The sequence below is a fragment of the Psammomys obesus genome, unplaced genomic scaffold (assembly GCF_907164565.1).
Source record: "Psammomys obesus unplaced genomic scaffold, mPsaObe1.curated_primary_1811, whole genome shotgun sequence".
Taxonomy (NCBI): domain Eukaryota; kingdom Metazoa; phylum Chordata; class Mammalia; order Rodentia; family Muridae; genus Psammomys; species Psammomys obesus.
In genome coordinates, this window is record NW_026596095.1 from 9,333,737 (window position 1) to 9,350,964 (window position 17,228).

The 17,228-nt window shown below is 46.1% G+C and overlaps 1 protein-coding gene across 1 annotated transcript in view; it reads left to right on the forward strand.

Annotated features, from left to right (window-relative positions):
- Cnn3 (calponin 3) overlaps positions 1–17,228 on the forward strand; it is a 29,791-nt gene that overhangs the window by 5,829 nt on the left and 6,734 nt on the right. Inside the window, exons 2-3 of the mRNA XM_055628314.1 lie at positions 16,744–16,865; positions 17,048–17,114. Coding sequence (XP_055484289.1) covers positions 16,744–16,865; positions 17,048–17,114 — 189 coding nt within the window. The remainder of the gene's footprint in view (positions 1–16,743; positions 16,866–17,047; positions 17,115–17,228) is intronic.

The window sequence follows — 17,228 nt, forward strand, 5'->3', positions numbered from 1 at the left end:
TGTGTGTGTGTGTGTGTGTGTGTGTGTGTGTGTGTGTGTGTGTGTGTCAGGGTTAATGGGCTTCTTTGGTTTGCCTGCATGTAGGTTTAATGAGTTTTTTTTCTCTGCACTCCATTCACTGTATTCATGGGCTAAGATGGCTAATATTATTTGTGACTATATTTTCTCTTTTAAAGCACAGTTGGATGGTTTTGGAGTTCTGGTTTGTTTCACCCTCATTGTATCCATCTTAACTCCCTTTTCAGAATGAGTTGGTGACTGTGGGCAGCTTGTCCTTAGTGTAGGGCAGGTGCCATGTTCTTCTTGACTTTAGCCATATACTGTGTGCATTGGTTCTCTCTGGCTCTAAATTCGTACATGGGCTCTTAACTATTCATGCCTGTCTTCTTATAGCCTCAATTTTTTTTGGTATTTCTGGAAAGGGGGAGTTGTTTGTGGGGATTCAGTTCTTTTTTTTTTTTTCTTCCACACTTAGTTCTTATATTAAGCAATATAAACATATTTTGCAAGTTTTATAAACATGGATTTCTGAGCACCGAGGTAGTACCATCTCTGGTTCCTGTCAGTGAGCAAGTGAAGCTATCGTGAAGAATGGGCGTCCTGTGTTTGAATCCAGTTTCTTTGAGATTTCGATGCGGACTTTGGGCAAGTGACTTAACCTGCTCAATGAAGACATAACACTCAACTTTACAAAGTTGTTGGGAGAAGAAATCTCCCACCCAGATCATTCATTTCAAGCGTTCAAAACAGTGCCTGGAGCCCGAGGTGCGCACAGTACAGATGTCGGCCACTGCTTAGTGTTCAGTTCTGGCTTCTGAGCCGTATTTGTCTTGTAGATATTGATACTGTCTCCAAAAGCTGAGCTTTCATTTGTGTCTGAGGCTTCTGATAGAAAGGAATCGGGACACTAAGCATGCCTACTCTGCTTCCCATTCTCATCAGGAATGTGATGGGTCCCTGGATTTTTGTCCAGAACTCCCTGTAGCATCCTAATGATGCCTTCCCCCAGAAGGTCCAAGTCCTCTGCTCCTTTCTGGCTCAGTTTCCCCTATGAGGTCAGGCAAGAACTTCTCTGTGTATCTTCCTCCTGAGCAGGAACTGGGAAGCTTCAGGGAGTGGCTGTGCCTCTTGTGTGTGTAGATGGGCGGACCATCTACAGTGGGAAAGCCAGAGAACTGGGAGCAAGGATGCAGCGAAAAGAAGCCCCTTTTATTCTCTTCCCCTCAGTTCTGCCTTTTGTAAATCACAGCTCCTCAGCCCTCCTTGCTGCTTACACACAAGCTGAGCCAGTGGGCAGAGTATGAGCTTCATTGTTGCACTTTTCTCCCTCTCTTTCTGCTTCATGTGGGAGGAAATCTGAGAAAAAAATAATTAATACCATGTGTAGCAAGTCTCTCTTACTGTTGGTTAATTTAGACATATGCTTCTATTTAAAAAGCAACAGCAAGCCAGGGGCTGTAGCTCAGCTGGTAGGCTGCTTGCCTAGCATACACAAAGCCCTGGGTTCAATCATAGCACTGCATAAACCCAGCATGGTCACAGGAGCCTGTAATCCTAGCACTTGGGAGGTGCAGGCAGGAGGATCAAGAGTTCAAAGCCATCCTTGGCTGTACGGTGAGTTTGAGGACAGTTTGAGCCACATGAGAGAGCTTGTCTTAAAAGGGGGGATGGGTAGATAATTCAGTGGTAAAGTGTTTGCCTTGAAGACCCAAGTTTGATCCCAAAAATCAATGGGGGGTTTAGAAACAGCTGGGTATGTTAGCATGTTCTTGCAATCCCAGCACTGAGGAAGCAGAGACAGGCAGGTAGATCCCTGGAGCTCACTTGTCCAGCTAGCCTAGCTTACTTAGCAAGTCCCAGGGCCGTGAGAGACCCTGTCTTGGGGGAGGGGTAGATGATGCTTGAGGAATGACACCCAAGTTTTTATCTGTCTTCTACACATATGCATATTCCCTTAAAGGAAAAGCAACAGTCATTTTAGACTTCCTATCAGGTGTAGGAATTGTTTGTACACGAACCTCATTAGCTTGGGTCTATGGTCATTGGCAGCAAAACTGCATCGCTCAGGCTGTTCTGAGCCTGAACATCCGCTGTGGGTTTTCCCTCTGTTTCTGCAGAGAACCTGGATATTGTATTAGGAACTCTCATGCCACTCACCCATGGCCGAATACATCTAGATATGTATCTGGCCAGCTAGGTTTTCATCTCTAGTTTTTTTTCTTCCTCTCCTGGCTCGATCTCTTTTACTCTTTATTTTTCTTCTCTGTGGCCAGTGGCTCTGTTTAAATGTTTTCTTATAGTTGATTTTCTAGTACCTTCCAAAACACTCATGGCAAGAGGCTACTTTCCAGAGAGGCCAGTAGAATAGTTTTCAATCTGAGATGTCTTTGCAAAATATCTATGAACTTTTGAACCATTACTGGCACTGCCCCTTGAGACTGCAGATTCTCCTGGCTGTTGGAAGCAGAGCTGGCAGCAGGTTCTGGTCTACCAGTGTGATAACAGTGACACTGAGGGACAGTGGCTACTGCTGCTTTTCCTCCTTTATCTCCTCCCCTCCCCTTTTTAGAGATGGAGGCATTTTACCGTATTGCTCAGATTAATCTCTTAATTCCTCGGCCCAAGCAGTCCTCTTTCCTCCACTCTCCTCAGTGGCTTGGGATTCCAGGCATATTCCAGCCCTGCCACTTTGAGACGAGCTAGCGATGAGCTAGACAGAGTAGAGGAATGAAAAGGCAAAAGGCAAAGACCCTGAGGCAGACCTGGGTCCAGGTTCCTGCTTGGCACTCAGTCTTTGGAGATGTCCTCTATTATCTTTCTTCCTTGCTGATGAGAACCTCTCCAACTCTTTAATCTTTGTTTGGTGAATGAAATAATTGTGAAGAGTAGGAGTGGTGCCAGAACGTGAGAGCAAAGCAGTGAGAGAACTCTGTATCCCTCTCCCTCATCTTGGTGGCTCGAATCACCCTGAGCATCACTCAGATGTTCCAGAAAATGAACTCTAATCTGCTGTGTGGATTTCCATGATTTGTTCACTCCTTCCATACTGGGAGAATTGCTTTAAAGACGCTTAGGTGGGAAAGTATGTAGCTCTGGACCCAGTATTCAGGTGTATATTAAGTATTAAGCAGTTTTTATTTTTAAAAAATCAGTTAATTCTTCTATCCAATGGTATGAAATAGATAAAAGGTCTTTTTTTTTTTTTTTTTTTTTTAATCAACTGAAATCCAGCACTTGGAAGGTAGAGAAAGGAGGGTCAGGAATTCCAGGCTATCTCTACAGCAACATACTAAGTTCCAAGGCTAACCTGGGATATATGAGACCCTGACTCAAAAAAAAAAAAAAAAAAAAAAAAAGACAATGGGGGCTGGAGAGATGGCTCATCAGTAAAAAATGCTTGCTGTACAGTCAGGAAGTCTGGAGTTCAGATCTTAGTTCCCATGTAACCATCCCTGCTCCAAGGATGGTGGAGACAGGAGAACCTCTAGGCCTTGCTGGTTTCCAGCTTATAAATCCTAAAAGAAATACGGCCAGCCAGACAGCATCCGGACAAAACTGTGTGAGTAGCCTTGCTGAGGTTCAAGCCGCTTGCTTTAGCTCTTTATCATCAGACGCTGAGTCACCAACATCTGTGAACCTGCTTCACTGTTCACCCTTCCAGACTTGGGGACCCAACAGTGGGCAGGGGTGAGGACCCTGCCATCAGAAATTATTTGGTAAGTAGTACTCAGGTGGCATCAGAGTGATCCCATGTTAAATGGCCACCAAGTGGTATCCGGTTAATTAATTGCAGTGATGTGCAGTCAGCGCTCGGTGGCTGTGAGCATCACCTCTGTGGTGTCAGCCAACAATGGACTGAAAATATCCCCCAAAACGTTTGTGTCTCTGTTGAACATGTACACAGACTTCGCCACCTGTTGCCTAAACAGGACAGCACTGCATTTCTATTAGGCAATATAAGTGGTCAAAGGATGATTTTTGACTGTACAGGAGGGGGGCTGATGGTGTCACTTGTTGGTAGAGGCTCTGAGTGCCATCTGCAGTTCTTTCTTTCTTTCTTTTTTTTTTTTTTTTAGTTTTCTTTTTCTTTTAATTTATTTAATTTTATGTGCATCAGCGTGAAGGTGTGTCAGATCCCTGAGAAATGGAGACAGTTGTGAGCCGCCATGTGGGTGCTGGGAATTGAACTGGGGTCCTTTGGAAGTTCTTAACCACTGAGCCATCTCTCCAGCCCTGCCATCTGCAGTTCTACACATAGAGAAAGTCGTGGGAGGATGTGCATAGGTTACCTGCAGGTATTGTTTAAAATAACAGTTTATGCAAGGGGCTGAGCGTTGGATATTGGTGTGTGTGTGGGGGTGCCCTGGAACCGTTCCCCGTGGATAGTGAGGGACAGCTGCTGCATGTGAAGTCTTCCAGTGTCTTGAAGGGAATAGCTGGCGAGGCATAGGAGAAGGGGGCCATTCAGGGTCTTCCTTCAGCGTTCACAACTCCGGCAGCCCTGCGACACAAGAGCCAGTAAGGATCTCCTGCTTGCAGCAGAGGAAGCTTGGTGCGAGCGGTGATGGCCCAGCACGTTCTAGCCCTTCTCTTCGTTAGTCAGTCCTAGGCTAAAGCATAGGTGTCAAGGGGCAAAGAAGAAAGGTACTGAGCCTGGAGAGGGCAGGCCAGGGTGAGGAGCTCCAGTGACAGGGTCCTTTCACAAGAGAGAGGACAGTGGGGGAGGTCTAGGAAGGCTGGTCTGGTATAGGAGGAGGGCTGGAAACAGGCCCTCGATTGGGCTGCTGAACACTTACTGGTAACTTTTTGAGAGAATGTCCTCAGTGGAAAGTCTCCCCCCCACCCCCACCCCCCGGGGAGGTAGGAGCACAGGGAGAGAAAGTGGAGAGGGCTGGACAGACATGAAAGAGAAACGGGTCAGTGCTTGAGGCCGGCATCAGGTTCACTCAATGGTTTGCTTGTTTCAGTCTTGCTGGGAGTCCGTGCTCATTGGAGGGCTACTGAGGGGAAGCAGTTAGCAGTTGGCAGGGGTGGGAAAAACACAGAAGACCCTAGAACACAGAGGTGATGTGTGCTGGACCTCTCGTTAGTCAGTGGGGTTGCTCTTCTCCTGTGGACTGGGGTGTCACTGGGCTGGCCTGGAGCTCCTGAGCCGGAAGCACACGTAGGCTATGGGAGTGAAGGTGGTCAGGTCTGTGTGTGGAATACACTGCTTTCTGCTGCCTGTGTCAGCAGAGTCCTGCAGGGCCCCTCTGCTCTCTGGCCTCTTGTCCCTCCACCCATTCCTCTGGCCCTTGACCCGGAGGGGATGGGAAGTCGGATTTCCGTTTTGGGTTCTGTGCTTGTGTGTCTGTCAAATCACCTCCCGGAGGCCTTTGTCCCAGGACAGAACGCTGCCTGACAGACACTATAGTTCATGAAGACTGGTTTTGTCCCTCTTGGGTATATCCAAACTGCATGACATTCACATACAATGTGAGTTGTCTTTACCGTGTATAGGGATGTGCTGGGGTCTCATAACCATGTCCCAGCTGTGTTCAAGGGTGTGCGAGTGTGCGTGTGTGCATGTGTGTGTGTGGGGGGAGCGTGTGTGTCTGTTACGGGGGGCAGGCAGGTATGTATATGTGAGTCTGTGTGTAGAAACTTGAGTCTTGTAGTTCTTCCTCTCTTTGTTGTGGTGAATGAGAAGACTGAACTCCAGTGTGCATCTGGCCTGTCTTGAGTGGCGTTTTGTGTAGGTCATATGGCATGCAGGTATGTGACCCTAACCCCAAGGTCTATTGTCTTTCATAGTATCAAAAGAAAAGTGAACTCAGGTCTTCAACTTGGGGTCTCTAGCAAGTCCTTGCACAGCTTGGGTCTGGGAATCCTAACTGGGGCTGATGTGGGAATGAAGAAAGAACAGACAGACATACAGAAAAGCTGGGGTGGCTCTGGGCTCTCTGGAGAAACCCCAGGATCCTGGAAGCTCAGTGTGCTTATTGTATGCAGGTGAGAGGTGGGGGCCACTGCATGCAGCTGAATGGGGAAACAGGCCTACATGGAAATAAAAAAGGAGGCATGGTTATGAAATACAATCGAGAAAGGAACCATCTTGGTCTTGGTGGGATCAATCTCTATAGGGGAGCCGCTCCCAGGCTGTAAACATGGGGTAAGGAAGCTGTGGTGGGTATTTTCTGCACACACACGTCTGCGCTCAGACCGGAAAAAGGCTTCGCCTCTGAGTTTCACCTGGCTAGACCCATGTCAACAGCACAGGCCCACTCAGGAATTCAGTCACCCCATAAAGGTCACTTCCCATGCCATTCCGTGAGACACATGGCAGCTTTCTGTTAAGGGTCAAGTGGGAAATTCCATCCTGTTACTTAATGGAAACTTCATGTCCTCTAATTTGCACGGAGAGAGAACGTAGTGCTTTCTTGCACGTTTGCTACATTGGTGTGATTCCCTAGCCAGCCTGTAACCTGCCTAGTGTTCCAGATCCGTAGCTGGCCGCGTTAGGCTGTCGCTGTCAGGACAGGACTCCATTGTAATAAAGGCACTCATGGTCTGAGGTGACAGAGCTGGGTCCTGAGTGGAGTCCTTCGGTTAGGGCCAACCGAAGTGCTCATATTTGCCTGTCCTGACCATGCCACGGTCCTGAATCTGTACAGAAGCAGAGAGCTAACGCCATCAGTTGCTGTGGGGGATGCGTGTGTGCTAGCTGTGTGAACAGAGAAAATGCAAACTTGAGAGGCAGCCTTGTTGGATTTGTTGCAGCTTCAGCTGGGACTGTCTTTCAGCAAATCTCTACAGATTTCTCAGGTTGACGAGGGAGCCCATTATCAGAGAGAGTCTTCTCCGGCTGGCTTTCTTGCAGGTGGGCTTCCTGCTTACGCTTCATTTATACTAACAAGCCGTTTTTCCATTTGGTTTTTAGTCCATTTCCTTGGGACTTTTTTGGCATTTGTCCTGGGTCTAACCTCCATCCTCCGTGTGCCTTAGAATAAATTGGCTCCCTCTCCTATAAGACTTTCAGCTAATGTTCAGACCACAGCTATCCTCTTTTATAAACTTCTAGTCCTCTTTTAGGGCATGCATAGCCACTCCCGGCTGCCCAGTTTTCATAATAGGCTGGGTACGAAGGATTGAATATTCATTCATTCATTGAGACAGGCTAGCTTCCAACTTGTAACCATAGTCCTCCTGTCTCCCAAGTGCTGAGATTATAAACAGGGGCCACTATGCTTGGCCATATCTGATTTCCATAATCTTTCCACCACCAGATGGATCTTTCTAGACCAATATCAGTTTGTTGTCCTCTTTTAGTATGCATCTGGATCACAGTACTGACACAGATATGCTCTAACCAGCGTACACGTGAAATGATTACCCAACCTTCTGTATTTGATTCTAAACTCTATCTTCTGTTTCAGTCAGGATAATAACTTGATGCTGTGGAAAAGATACCTCTCTGTAGATAAGAGTGTAGACCAGTGGTTTTCAACCTGTGGGCCATGACCTCCCACAAGGGTCACATATCAGATGTTTACATTATGATTTATAACAGTAGCAAAATTACAGTTACGAAGTAGCAATGAAATAAATTTATGGTTGGTGTCACCTGAATTTGAGGAACTGTATTACAGGGTGTGGCCTTAGGAAGGTTGGGAACTGTTCTAGACCATACTTTGGCAGATGGATTTGGCTTTCTGTTAAGCTGGGTGATAGCAGCTGGAGATGGTTTAGTAGTTCACATCCTCCTCTCACGCCTGTTTCTTGTAAGTAATGCTTTCCTTGGGTATCTCCCCAGGCTGTTGTGATTCAGGCAGTAATTATCTCTCTATACAAAGAAGAGAACATTAGTGTAACTCATCAGCTCACGGAGGAAGCGCGCTGTTCTCGACCTTTGGGGCAGGGTTTTAGATGTATCTTGGATAATTTATTTATCGTACAAGAATAAGATCTTTCTGACTCCATGTTTACGTTCTGTAAGCACGCCCTGTGGCTTCTAGATCACTCATTACCTGAGCAGAATGGCTGCTCCTGGCTAACCTTCTTCCAGGCCTACAACAGACAGCGACTATCTCCTTAGCAATCCATCTAGGATTACTAGATTGGCTGATGGAGGAGAAGTGACGCCTGCGATGAGCACAGCAGCATTCAGATACAGGTGTCTTTCCATCCCTGTTAAATCTGAGGCCTTAGGCTGGTGGCGTGATCCTTAGATGAAGGCCACTGTTTGAGGACTGTTTTGTGCCATGCATGAAATTCTGAGCCACAGAGATGAAGTGCTTGTTTTACCTCAAGGAAGGGGACCTGGGCAGATGCTCTTGAACATGATTTCTGCCAGGTGCTTGCCCGCTGTCACCAGAAGTCCCAAATCCTCTCCACCACAGCCATCCTCTCCACCACAGCCATCCTCTCTCATCAGTAATAGAGACTCTTGTTTTAATGGGATGGGGGTAGGAAGTGGACAGACCTGCTTCAGGATTATATTTCATCATCGTTCACCACATGAGATGTTTCTATCCTAATTAATTAAGTGTGGTTTTTGAGTCTTTATGTGTTCTGGGAAGCCAGCCTTCATATTTCTTAGTATCTGTCTGTCTCTCTGTTTCAGGTTGCACTTTCAAAATCTACCTTTAAGTATGTATGTTCTACACCTGAGAATCTAAAGATCATTTTTTTCTAGAAAGAGGCTGAAATGCATTTCCTTCTGCCTGCTGTACTGTTTGGGTTAGGCACTGGATCGGCTTCTCGTGGTATTTTTAAAGCTTTAGGTTCAGTTTCACAGTGTTTTGTACATCATCCAGTCTTCGGGTCGTTGTGTTTCTCTGACTGTTAGAATTTGAATTCTGGCTCGTCTCTGAAAGCTTGGTTGTCTCCCTGTGGGTTGTGGAATATGGAGGAAATGTTAGGAGGTGGGGCTTAGTGAAAGGAAGTGACCTCACTGGGGGGCTTCCCCAGCCTTCTTTTTGAGCAGTTTCTTCAGTCTCATGGTTCCCACCGTGGTGTTCTGGTCCATTACAGGCCCAGGGCGACAGGGCGAAGTAAGCAGCCATGGACTGAAACTATGAGCCAAAATAAACCTGGCTTCAGATATTTTGTCTCAACAGCAGGAAATTAACAGGCTATCTATCTATTGATCTGGAGGTCGGGCTGTACCTCAGAGAACGGACTGGCCTGCCTTTGCTCTGCCCTTAAATTCCACTGTGCTCACCTGCCACAGGTGTGATTGTCCTTGACTTTCAAATTTCCCTACAAGTCTACACCCCAGAATAACTGTTGGAGTCTGTATTACGAACCTAAGATCTTCAGGGCAGGGCCTGCCTTTGCACTGTGCCTCCTAGCCATTTGAGCAGAGCACAGAAAAGAGGACTAAAGAAGAAGCTGAGAGAAGAATCGGGAAAACCTGTGGCAGATGTTGTCTTAGTTGCCATTTTATCGATGTGAAGAGGCACCGTGACCGAGGCAACTCTTATAAAAGAAAGCAGCTGATTGGGGACTTGCTTCTATATAGTGTTAGAGGGCTCGTTCATGATCATCATGGTAGGAAACAGCCTTGGAGCTGGAGCAGTGGGTGATCCTTACGTTCTAATCCACAGGCAACAGGCAGAGAGAGACAGAAGCACAAAAGGCCTGGCTTGGGCTTTTCCCACTCCCAAGTGACACACTCCTCTAGCAAGGCCGCGCCTCCTAATCTTTCTCTCACAGTCCGCCAACTGGGGACTAAGCATTCAAACAAGAGCCTTTGGGGTCTTCCTCATTTAAACCGCCATGGTTACTAACATGAGTGATTTTTAGGTAGATAGTTTGGGGTGATTTAGATGATTCATCATGCCATATATATGGCATTTTCATAGTATTGGGTATGGTAAGCCAAGAGATGATACAGAATATGTGTGGGCTGTGTATAAATGCTATGCTGTTTTATGTAAGGGACTATAGAAGCTAGGGATCTTGGGGTCTGTAGGGGTCCTGAACCAGAGCCCCCCTGTGGGCACAGGGATAACAGTCAAGTGACCCTCACCCTTCAGTAGATTCTCCATCAGGCATTTCTTTGGCCATGCGGTTGAGCCCTCTTCCTTGAGTGTGCTAGCAGCTTCTTGTTGATTGCTTGCTGCTTACACCAAAACAGCACCACAGGATAGCACCGGCTTTGTCACTAGTCCATTGCTGAAATGTCTTTGAAACCTTTTGTCTCCCTGTTGAAGACTTGCAGTGAGACGTCTCTAAAACCAGTGCCAGTTCTTGGCTGCCTCTTAGCAACTGCGGGGCTCTTTATCTGATGTGGTGTCTCTTTCTACTATTAGGAAGTGCAGGCCCTTGGGCCTTGTGGTTTTGAAGAGAATCTTTTTCCTGTGTTGTTTTCTGTTTTATTTGACAGAGGCTAATGCCTACTTTGAGGAAGGGGCTGAGACTGGGAGGGGCGATGAAGAGATACTTATGCTCCAGTTCATCTGGTGTTTTTTTTGTCCTTGTCTGTCATTGTCACTTTAGTCTAATAAACTTTTCCCTAATATCTCCCATCTCTGCCAGATTCAGTACAAAGAAGTAAAACTGTTGTGGGCTAAGCCTTGTAGGGTCCTAAGTTTGTCTAAGATTTTGACCCTCTTTCTGCCCCTTTGCAGGCAGTGTCAGTCCATGCTATGTGTGCTCTGCATACTTACCTAACAATTTTTGTGAACAAATACTGCTATAGAAATCTGAAGTGAGGACTAAAGATGAGCCATACGGGATTGCCCTGCATGTGAAGGAAGAACAACTCCAAATGGGTTCTCTGAGATGCCCAGACCAGAAAGCCAAGGGCTGAGCAGGTATCAGGCTCCACAGAGAGAAGAGAAACACAGGATGAGAGACTGAGAGACTCAGTTTATTCCTCTGAGTTAGGTTCTCAGGGTTGAAGGAAGGAAAGAAGGGTGGATGGATGGACAGTTGTATGTACAGTTGGTGTTCACAGGGAGTAAGGGGAGACTGAGCAAGAGCTGGCAGTGGAGGATAGTCCACCCAGCCAAGCCTGTGAAGTCTCTCTCTTGGTCTTCATTCTTAATGGTGTTTGTGGGAAGATGCTGTCGAACTTCAGTGAGGAGGCTCCACCAGCTGTGCATAGGCACCGTTCTCAGAGCTGTGGTCTTCAGTTGTATTTTACTTTTTACTCCTCCCTTCCTTCTCTCTCTCCCTCCCTCCCTGTGCCTTTTTTGGGCTTATTATGACCCTTTGTGGAAGGCACTCACCCCCATGTCCCTGGCTTTCTACTTACTATCAGCTGGCTTGTTTGTTCTTTTTTTTTTTTTCCTTTAGCTTGCTTATTTATCTATCTATCTATCTATCTATCTATCTATCTATCTATCTATCTATCTATTTCCTGATTGTAACTCCCTCCCTCCTCTCCTCCCTGTCCTATTCTCCCTCCGTCCTTCCCCTCCCCCTCCACTATTCCTCCTCATTCGGTTTTTCAAGGGACAGGGTTTCTCTCTGTAACTCTGGCTGGCCTCGAACTCAAGAGAAATGGCTGCCTCTGCCTCCCTAATGCTGGCATTAAACGTGTGCGTCACTATACGCTGGTACAATTTGTTTTTCATTTGTATGTGTACTACCTTTTTATCCATTCATCTGTTGATGGACATCTGATTGGTTCCGTTTCCGTGCGGGTATTGTTCTAACTGCACACAATATGTTATATTAACTTAAGAATCCCTCAGGTACATATCCAAGAGCAGTGTGGCAGGATCATATATTAGTTCTATTTTCGACTTTGGAGGAGCCTCCAAACTGATTTCTACACAGCTCTGCAAGTCTATACTTTCTATCCTCCATGTGTATGAAAAGGTTCCTTTCCCCCAGATCCTGTCACCTGTGGTCAGTTATTTTCTTGATGACAGCTATTATACCTGGAGTGGTGTGGAATTTCAAAGCAGTTTTAATATGCGTTTCTCTGATTTCTAAGGTTGTTGAGCCGTTTTTTAAAAGTATTTATTGACTATTTGTATTTTTCTTGATAGCTGTTTCATAGCCTATATATAGATTGGATGAAATTTGTCTGCTTCATTATTTGAAATTCTTTATAGGTTGTTTGTATATTCTAGATATTAATACCTTTAACTGTAACTGGTTTTTTTCCCTTGGATTTTGTTGTTTTGGTTTTGGTTTTTTTCAAGACAGGGTTTCTCTTTGTAGCCTTGACTGTCCTCTGTTTGTCCTGGGCTCGCTTTATTATAGACCAGGCTGGACTTGAACTCACGAAGATTCGCCTGCTTCTGCCTTTTAAGTGCTAGGGATACAGGCTTGCCCCACCACTCTGGGCTGTTTTTGGTTTTATTTGAGACAATGTCTCACTAGATAGTCCTGGCCTAGAACTCATCAGGCTGACCTTCAACTTGAAGACCTACTCATCTCTGCTTCTCAGGTGCTGGGATGAAAGGCGTGCACAGCCACACTTGACCTAGCAAAGTATCTTTCCTCCTTTCTGTAGGCTGTACCTTTATTCTAACATTAGGGTTATTGTTTTGGTTGGTTTGGTTTTGTGTTTTTTTTTTTTTTTTTTACTTTTGCTTTGTTACAAGGTGGAAATGCCATTTTAACCTTATATTCAGAAATGACAGTTTTTAAGGTGAAAATAGTGAATCGGCTAGTGAATAGTATTGGCTAAAATTTTTTTAAGTGTTTTGAAATTTCTATAATGCATGTGATGTTTTGATGAGAGTCATCACCCGTTCTGCCCACCCCGGTTCCTCCCAACTCCATGTGCTTTTGTTAAAACCCACTGAGTCCACTTAGTGTAGGGTCACCTGCGAGAGCATGTGTGGCCTCTGGGATCACACCCTGAGGAAAACTCTCCTTCTGCCAGTCTCCATCATTCGCTTGCCAATACCTCCTCAACTAGGAGAGGGTTCCTCTTGAGTCCTTCCTTGCTGGGATTTTGGCTGCCTTGATCCTGTGCAAGGCTTGAGCATGTGGTCACAGCTGTGAGAAAATGTGTACAGCAGCCCTGTCATGCCAGGCAGCTGCGTTTTGCTGCAGATGTCTACTGCCTCTGCTTCTGCAGCTTTTCCACCCCCTCTTTGCAGGGATCCCTGAACCCTGGGGTCAGGGCCTGAGATGCGGATGTCCCATTTAGGCTTGAGCACTCCATAGTCTGTTATTCTGTGCATGCTGACCAGTTGTGGGCCTCTGCATTAACTGCCATCTACTGCAAAAAAAAAAAAGAAAAAGAAAACAAAAAGAAGCATCTCTGATGACGGTTGAACCATGATCTACAGGTGTTCAGCGCTTAGGGTGCAGTTTATTCCTATGTCCGTTTAGCAAGATAAGAGTATCTAGGTTCTTATGACTTGGGCAGCCATGGGTTCTTGAGCCCATTAATAGTGCCAGGTCATGAGTTTTGTTGTGTGGCGTGAGCCTTACATCCAATCAGAAAGTGATTGGTTATTCTTGTAACCTTCATTCCTCCATTTCACTAGTGTCCGTATCTTGCCAGGCTGTTTTTTTTGTTTGTTTGTTTTGTTTTGTTTTTTTTAGCTTTCAGGGCTCAGAGCTGTTTACTTTCTTCTCCCAGTAGAGAGAGACTGACTTCCAGGTCAGTACCAGCTTGATTTTTCCATGTTCTATGACTCAACTGTTTGTGGTGACTTTAGGGTCTTAGCATCAAATTCTGGGGGGTAACCAAGAAGACTGGCAATAGCCTATGATGTTTGGGGGCACCCCAAAAGGCATCCTATAGTATGAGGGTATAGGATGCCCTCAAAAAAGGTATCCCATACCTGGTGCTGGGCTTTTTTAAATAGTCTGTGGTATCTAGATGAGACATTGTCCCTCTGTTCTAGGACAGCTCCATTTGAACTCTGTACCGTCTGTGGAAACAACAGAGACCCCGCCTCAGAAACAAGTCCTGCAAGTTGTTCTCTGACTCCCTCTTCTTGCATCATGCACACACACAGTAATAAAAGATTATTTTTATAAAAAAAAAATCACCACCATTCTGCACAGAACAACGAAACAAAACGCTGTAACAGTTTCATCTCCATATTTGAAAAAGCAAGATAGTATTTTTCCACCCCCAAACGTGGTCTCCCTGTGTAGCCCACATTGGCTTTCCGTTCCACTTAGCTCTGTCTTCTTGTATTGGGGTTGCAAGTATGCGACATCTCCTTACTTTTTTTTTTAAGGTTTATTTCTTCTCTGTGTATGGGTATTTTGCCCGATGTATATCTTGCACCATGTGTCTATAGTTCTTGTCGCCTGACCTGGTTGTGTAGACAACTAGAAGGAACTTGGTGAACTCGTCGAAGTCAGTCTTGCTGCTGTGGAGCCGGGAACAGCACCAGAAGGTCGATGCTTAACGAAGCGAGGAAGCATCACACGCAGATGGACCTGTTTGCTGTGGGAAGGGGATAAGTTATGGCTGCCTGAGTAGGAGGGCGGTTGCTGCTTCCTGCTTCTCCCTCACTGAATCTCTGATGGCCGGATCTTCCACTATCCATACCTCCTCCTTCCTGCTCCCCCTCCTCGCCCCCAGTGTCACCCAGGCTGGCAGGGGATAAAAGTAGACCTCTTCCAGGAATGAGGGTACACAGGCAGGAACCTTGCTTAGGAGGCATGCTTTGTACTGTAGGGCTGTCTCTATAAACTCCTTTCCAGGCTGGATTTGATCTGTGAGGCTCTGCAGTGCTGCCTTATCACAGCAGTAGACACTTGTTGGGGCTCCTTTTGTAACCTGGCTAAGTAAACACACAGTTGAAGTGAATTATCCATTATCCGATCTGTTTCTCTAATTATGAGTAATGGAGTGTGAAGGGGACACATAATTAATCCCTGAAATCTTGTTTCCTGCAGCAGAGCCTCCTCTTGGTGATGGGGGAAGGGAGGCTGCTTCCAGCAGCAGCTCTGGTCCTATCTGAACGCTCTCACAACCCTGCAAGCGGAGGGTGTGACTCTTTCATGTATTTGTGAGAAATGACATCTGTGCACACCTCTGGGGGGGGGGACTGTAAAGCCGCCATTGTCACCTGAAGAGGACCCACAGTCAAGTGTAGTCAGCTGAGCCTGTTTGTTTTTAAGACTCCGTGCTGACTTTCACTGTTGGTTGTTAGATATGTCCTAGCCAGCTTCTTACATGTCCACCCTGGCCCTGCTGACCCACGGTTCTCTCTCAGAAAGGACAAGTGCAGCCTTCTATGTTGTGCTTGGCTCCTGCCTGACAAGTTGAGTCTGAGCTCTAAGGACCTCATCCTGGACAACAGAGTGATGTGCATCTCTCAGTAATTAAACCTGGTTATGTTTTCTGGCCAGCAGGCATCCCTGTTGCTCACTTCCAGTTCTGACAATTGTAACTGATGCCCAAGCTCCTATCTCTAGCCTCTGGGCTCCTGCCTGCGTGTGTTTCGTTGGCATTTTTAGCTATGCTGAACGAAAAGATGAAGAGTATATAATCTTGTCTTGTTCCCATCTGCTGCCACTGCCTCCTCCTCCTCCTTTATTTTACTTGTTCGTTTTGTTGTTTTCAAGAAAGAGTCTCTCTGTTTGTGTAGCCCTGGCTATAACTCACCCTGTAGACCAGACTGATCTTGATCTCTGAGATCCACCTCCTTCTGCCTCCCAAGAGTTGGGGTTAAAGGTGTGGTGCATGTCATTTTTATTATTTTTCACTTTTTAAAAAAGTTTAGGGCGAAGCAGGTCATGATGGCACATGCCTGTAATCCCAGCACTCAGGGATGCAGAGACAGGCATATCTCTGTGAGTTGGAGGCAAGCCAAGGCTACACAGAGAAAACCCTGTCTTGAAACACACACACACACACACACACACACACACACACACAGACACACAAAAGGTTAGCATGGCTAGGTATTGGTGGCACAGGCCTTTAATCCCAGCCCTTGGGAAGCAGAGGCAGGCAGATCTCTGAGTTTGAGGCCAGCCTGGTGAACAGAGTAAGGTCCAGGACACCCAGAGCTATACAGAGAAATCCTGTCTCAAGAAACAAACAAAAAACAAAAACAATAACAAAAACATTTAGGATGCTGGAGATGGTTCAACAGTTAGGAGTGTTGATTGCTCTTCCTGAGCTCCTGGGTTAGAATCACCCTCTTGTAACTCCAGTTCCCAGCGAGTTGGTACCTTCTTCTGGTCTCCATGAGCTCGGCATGGTGCATAGACATACACACAAGCAAAACAGCCATGTATGTAAAAGAAAAAAAATAAACCCAAAAAAAACATATAAAAGTTTAGGTTTATGTTATTATTATGAAAGGATCTTTTTAAAGGTAGTTTGTTTTTGGTTCAAAGAGATGCTTTTAAAATATACTTATTTGTATGTGTGTGCGTGCATGTATTGGATGCAATAGAAGGCAGATCCCAGAACGTTGTAGACCAACCTCCTGGAATGGCATGTCCTAGATAGTTGAGATACTATGTGAGATAGTCCCTTGTGTGGGAATCCCTCCATCCTTTGGAATGTGGTGATTAAGTGTGCCTTATTGCAATACTCTGCTAAATCCTGTCCCTTGTGTCACGACTAAAACCTCATCTATCTAGTCTTGTTGAATTCTTTCCTTGGTCCCAGCCTCTCTGTCTGCTGTCCTTAGTGGACACTCGTACCAACAATTTGTGCGTCATCACTGAGGCTGTAACAGCCGGTTAAGGTCGCCAGCAAACTTGTGCAGAGGGAGGGCTGCCTGCCACAGCTGGAGAGGACTTTGTGAGCCAGGAGTGGGTGTCACCCGGTCACTGAGATTCTCTGCAGCTAGGAAACTTGTATTTCAGATTGCGTCCAAGTATGATCAGCAGGCAGAGGAGGATCTGCGCAACTGGATAGAGGAGGTGACCGGGATGGGCATCGGCACCAACTTCCAGCTGGGCCTGAAGGACGGCATCATCCTCTGCGAGTAAGCAGCCCCCCGGTCCTTGCTGCTGTCCTGCTGCTCTCCACGGGCGTTGGTTTCTAGACATGGGCCTTGATACTCTACCACTGTGTTTAATACTTTCCTTTACTGACATCCAGGGAATCAGCTTAGTATTCTAGTCCTTGTTCTTGACCTATAAAGTGACTTTGTAATTTTGTTTTTAGACTCATAAACAAGCTACAGCCAGGCTCTGTGAAGAAAGTCAACGAGTCCTCACTAAACTGGCCTCAGGTAATTGTCGAGTGAGCAGCCTCTAACCCACCTTCTTCCTCCCCTCCCTTCTCTTCTCTCTGTTTCACCTTTCTCTTCTCCTCCCTTTGTTTCTCTACCTCTTTTTTTCTTCTT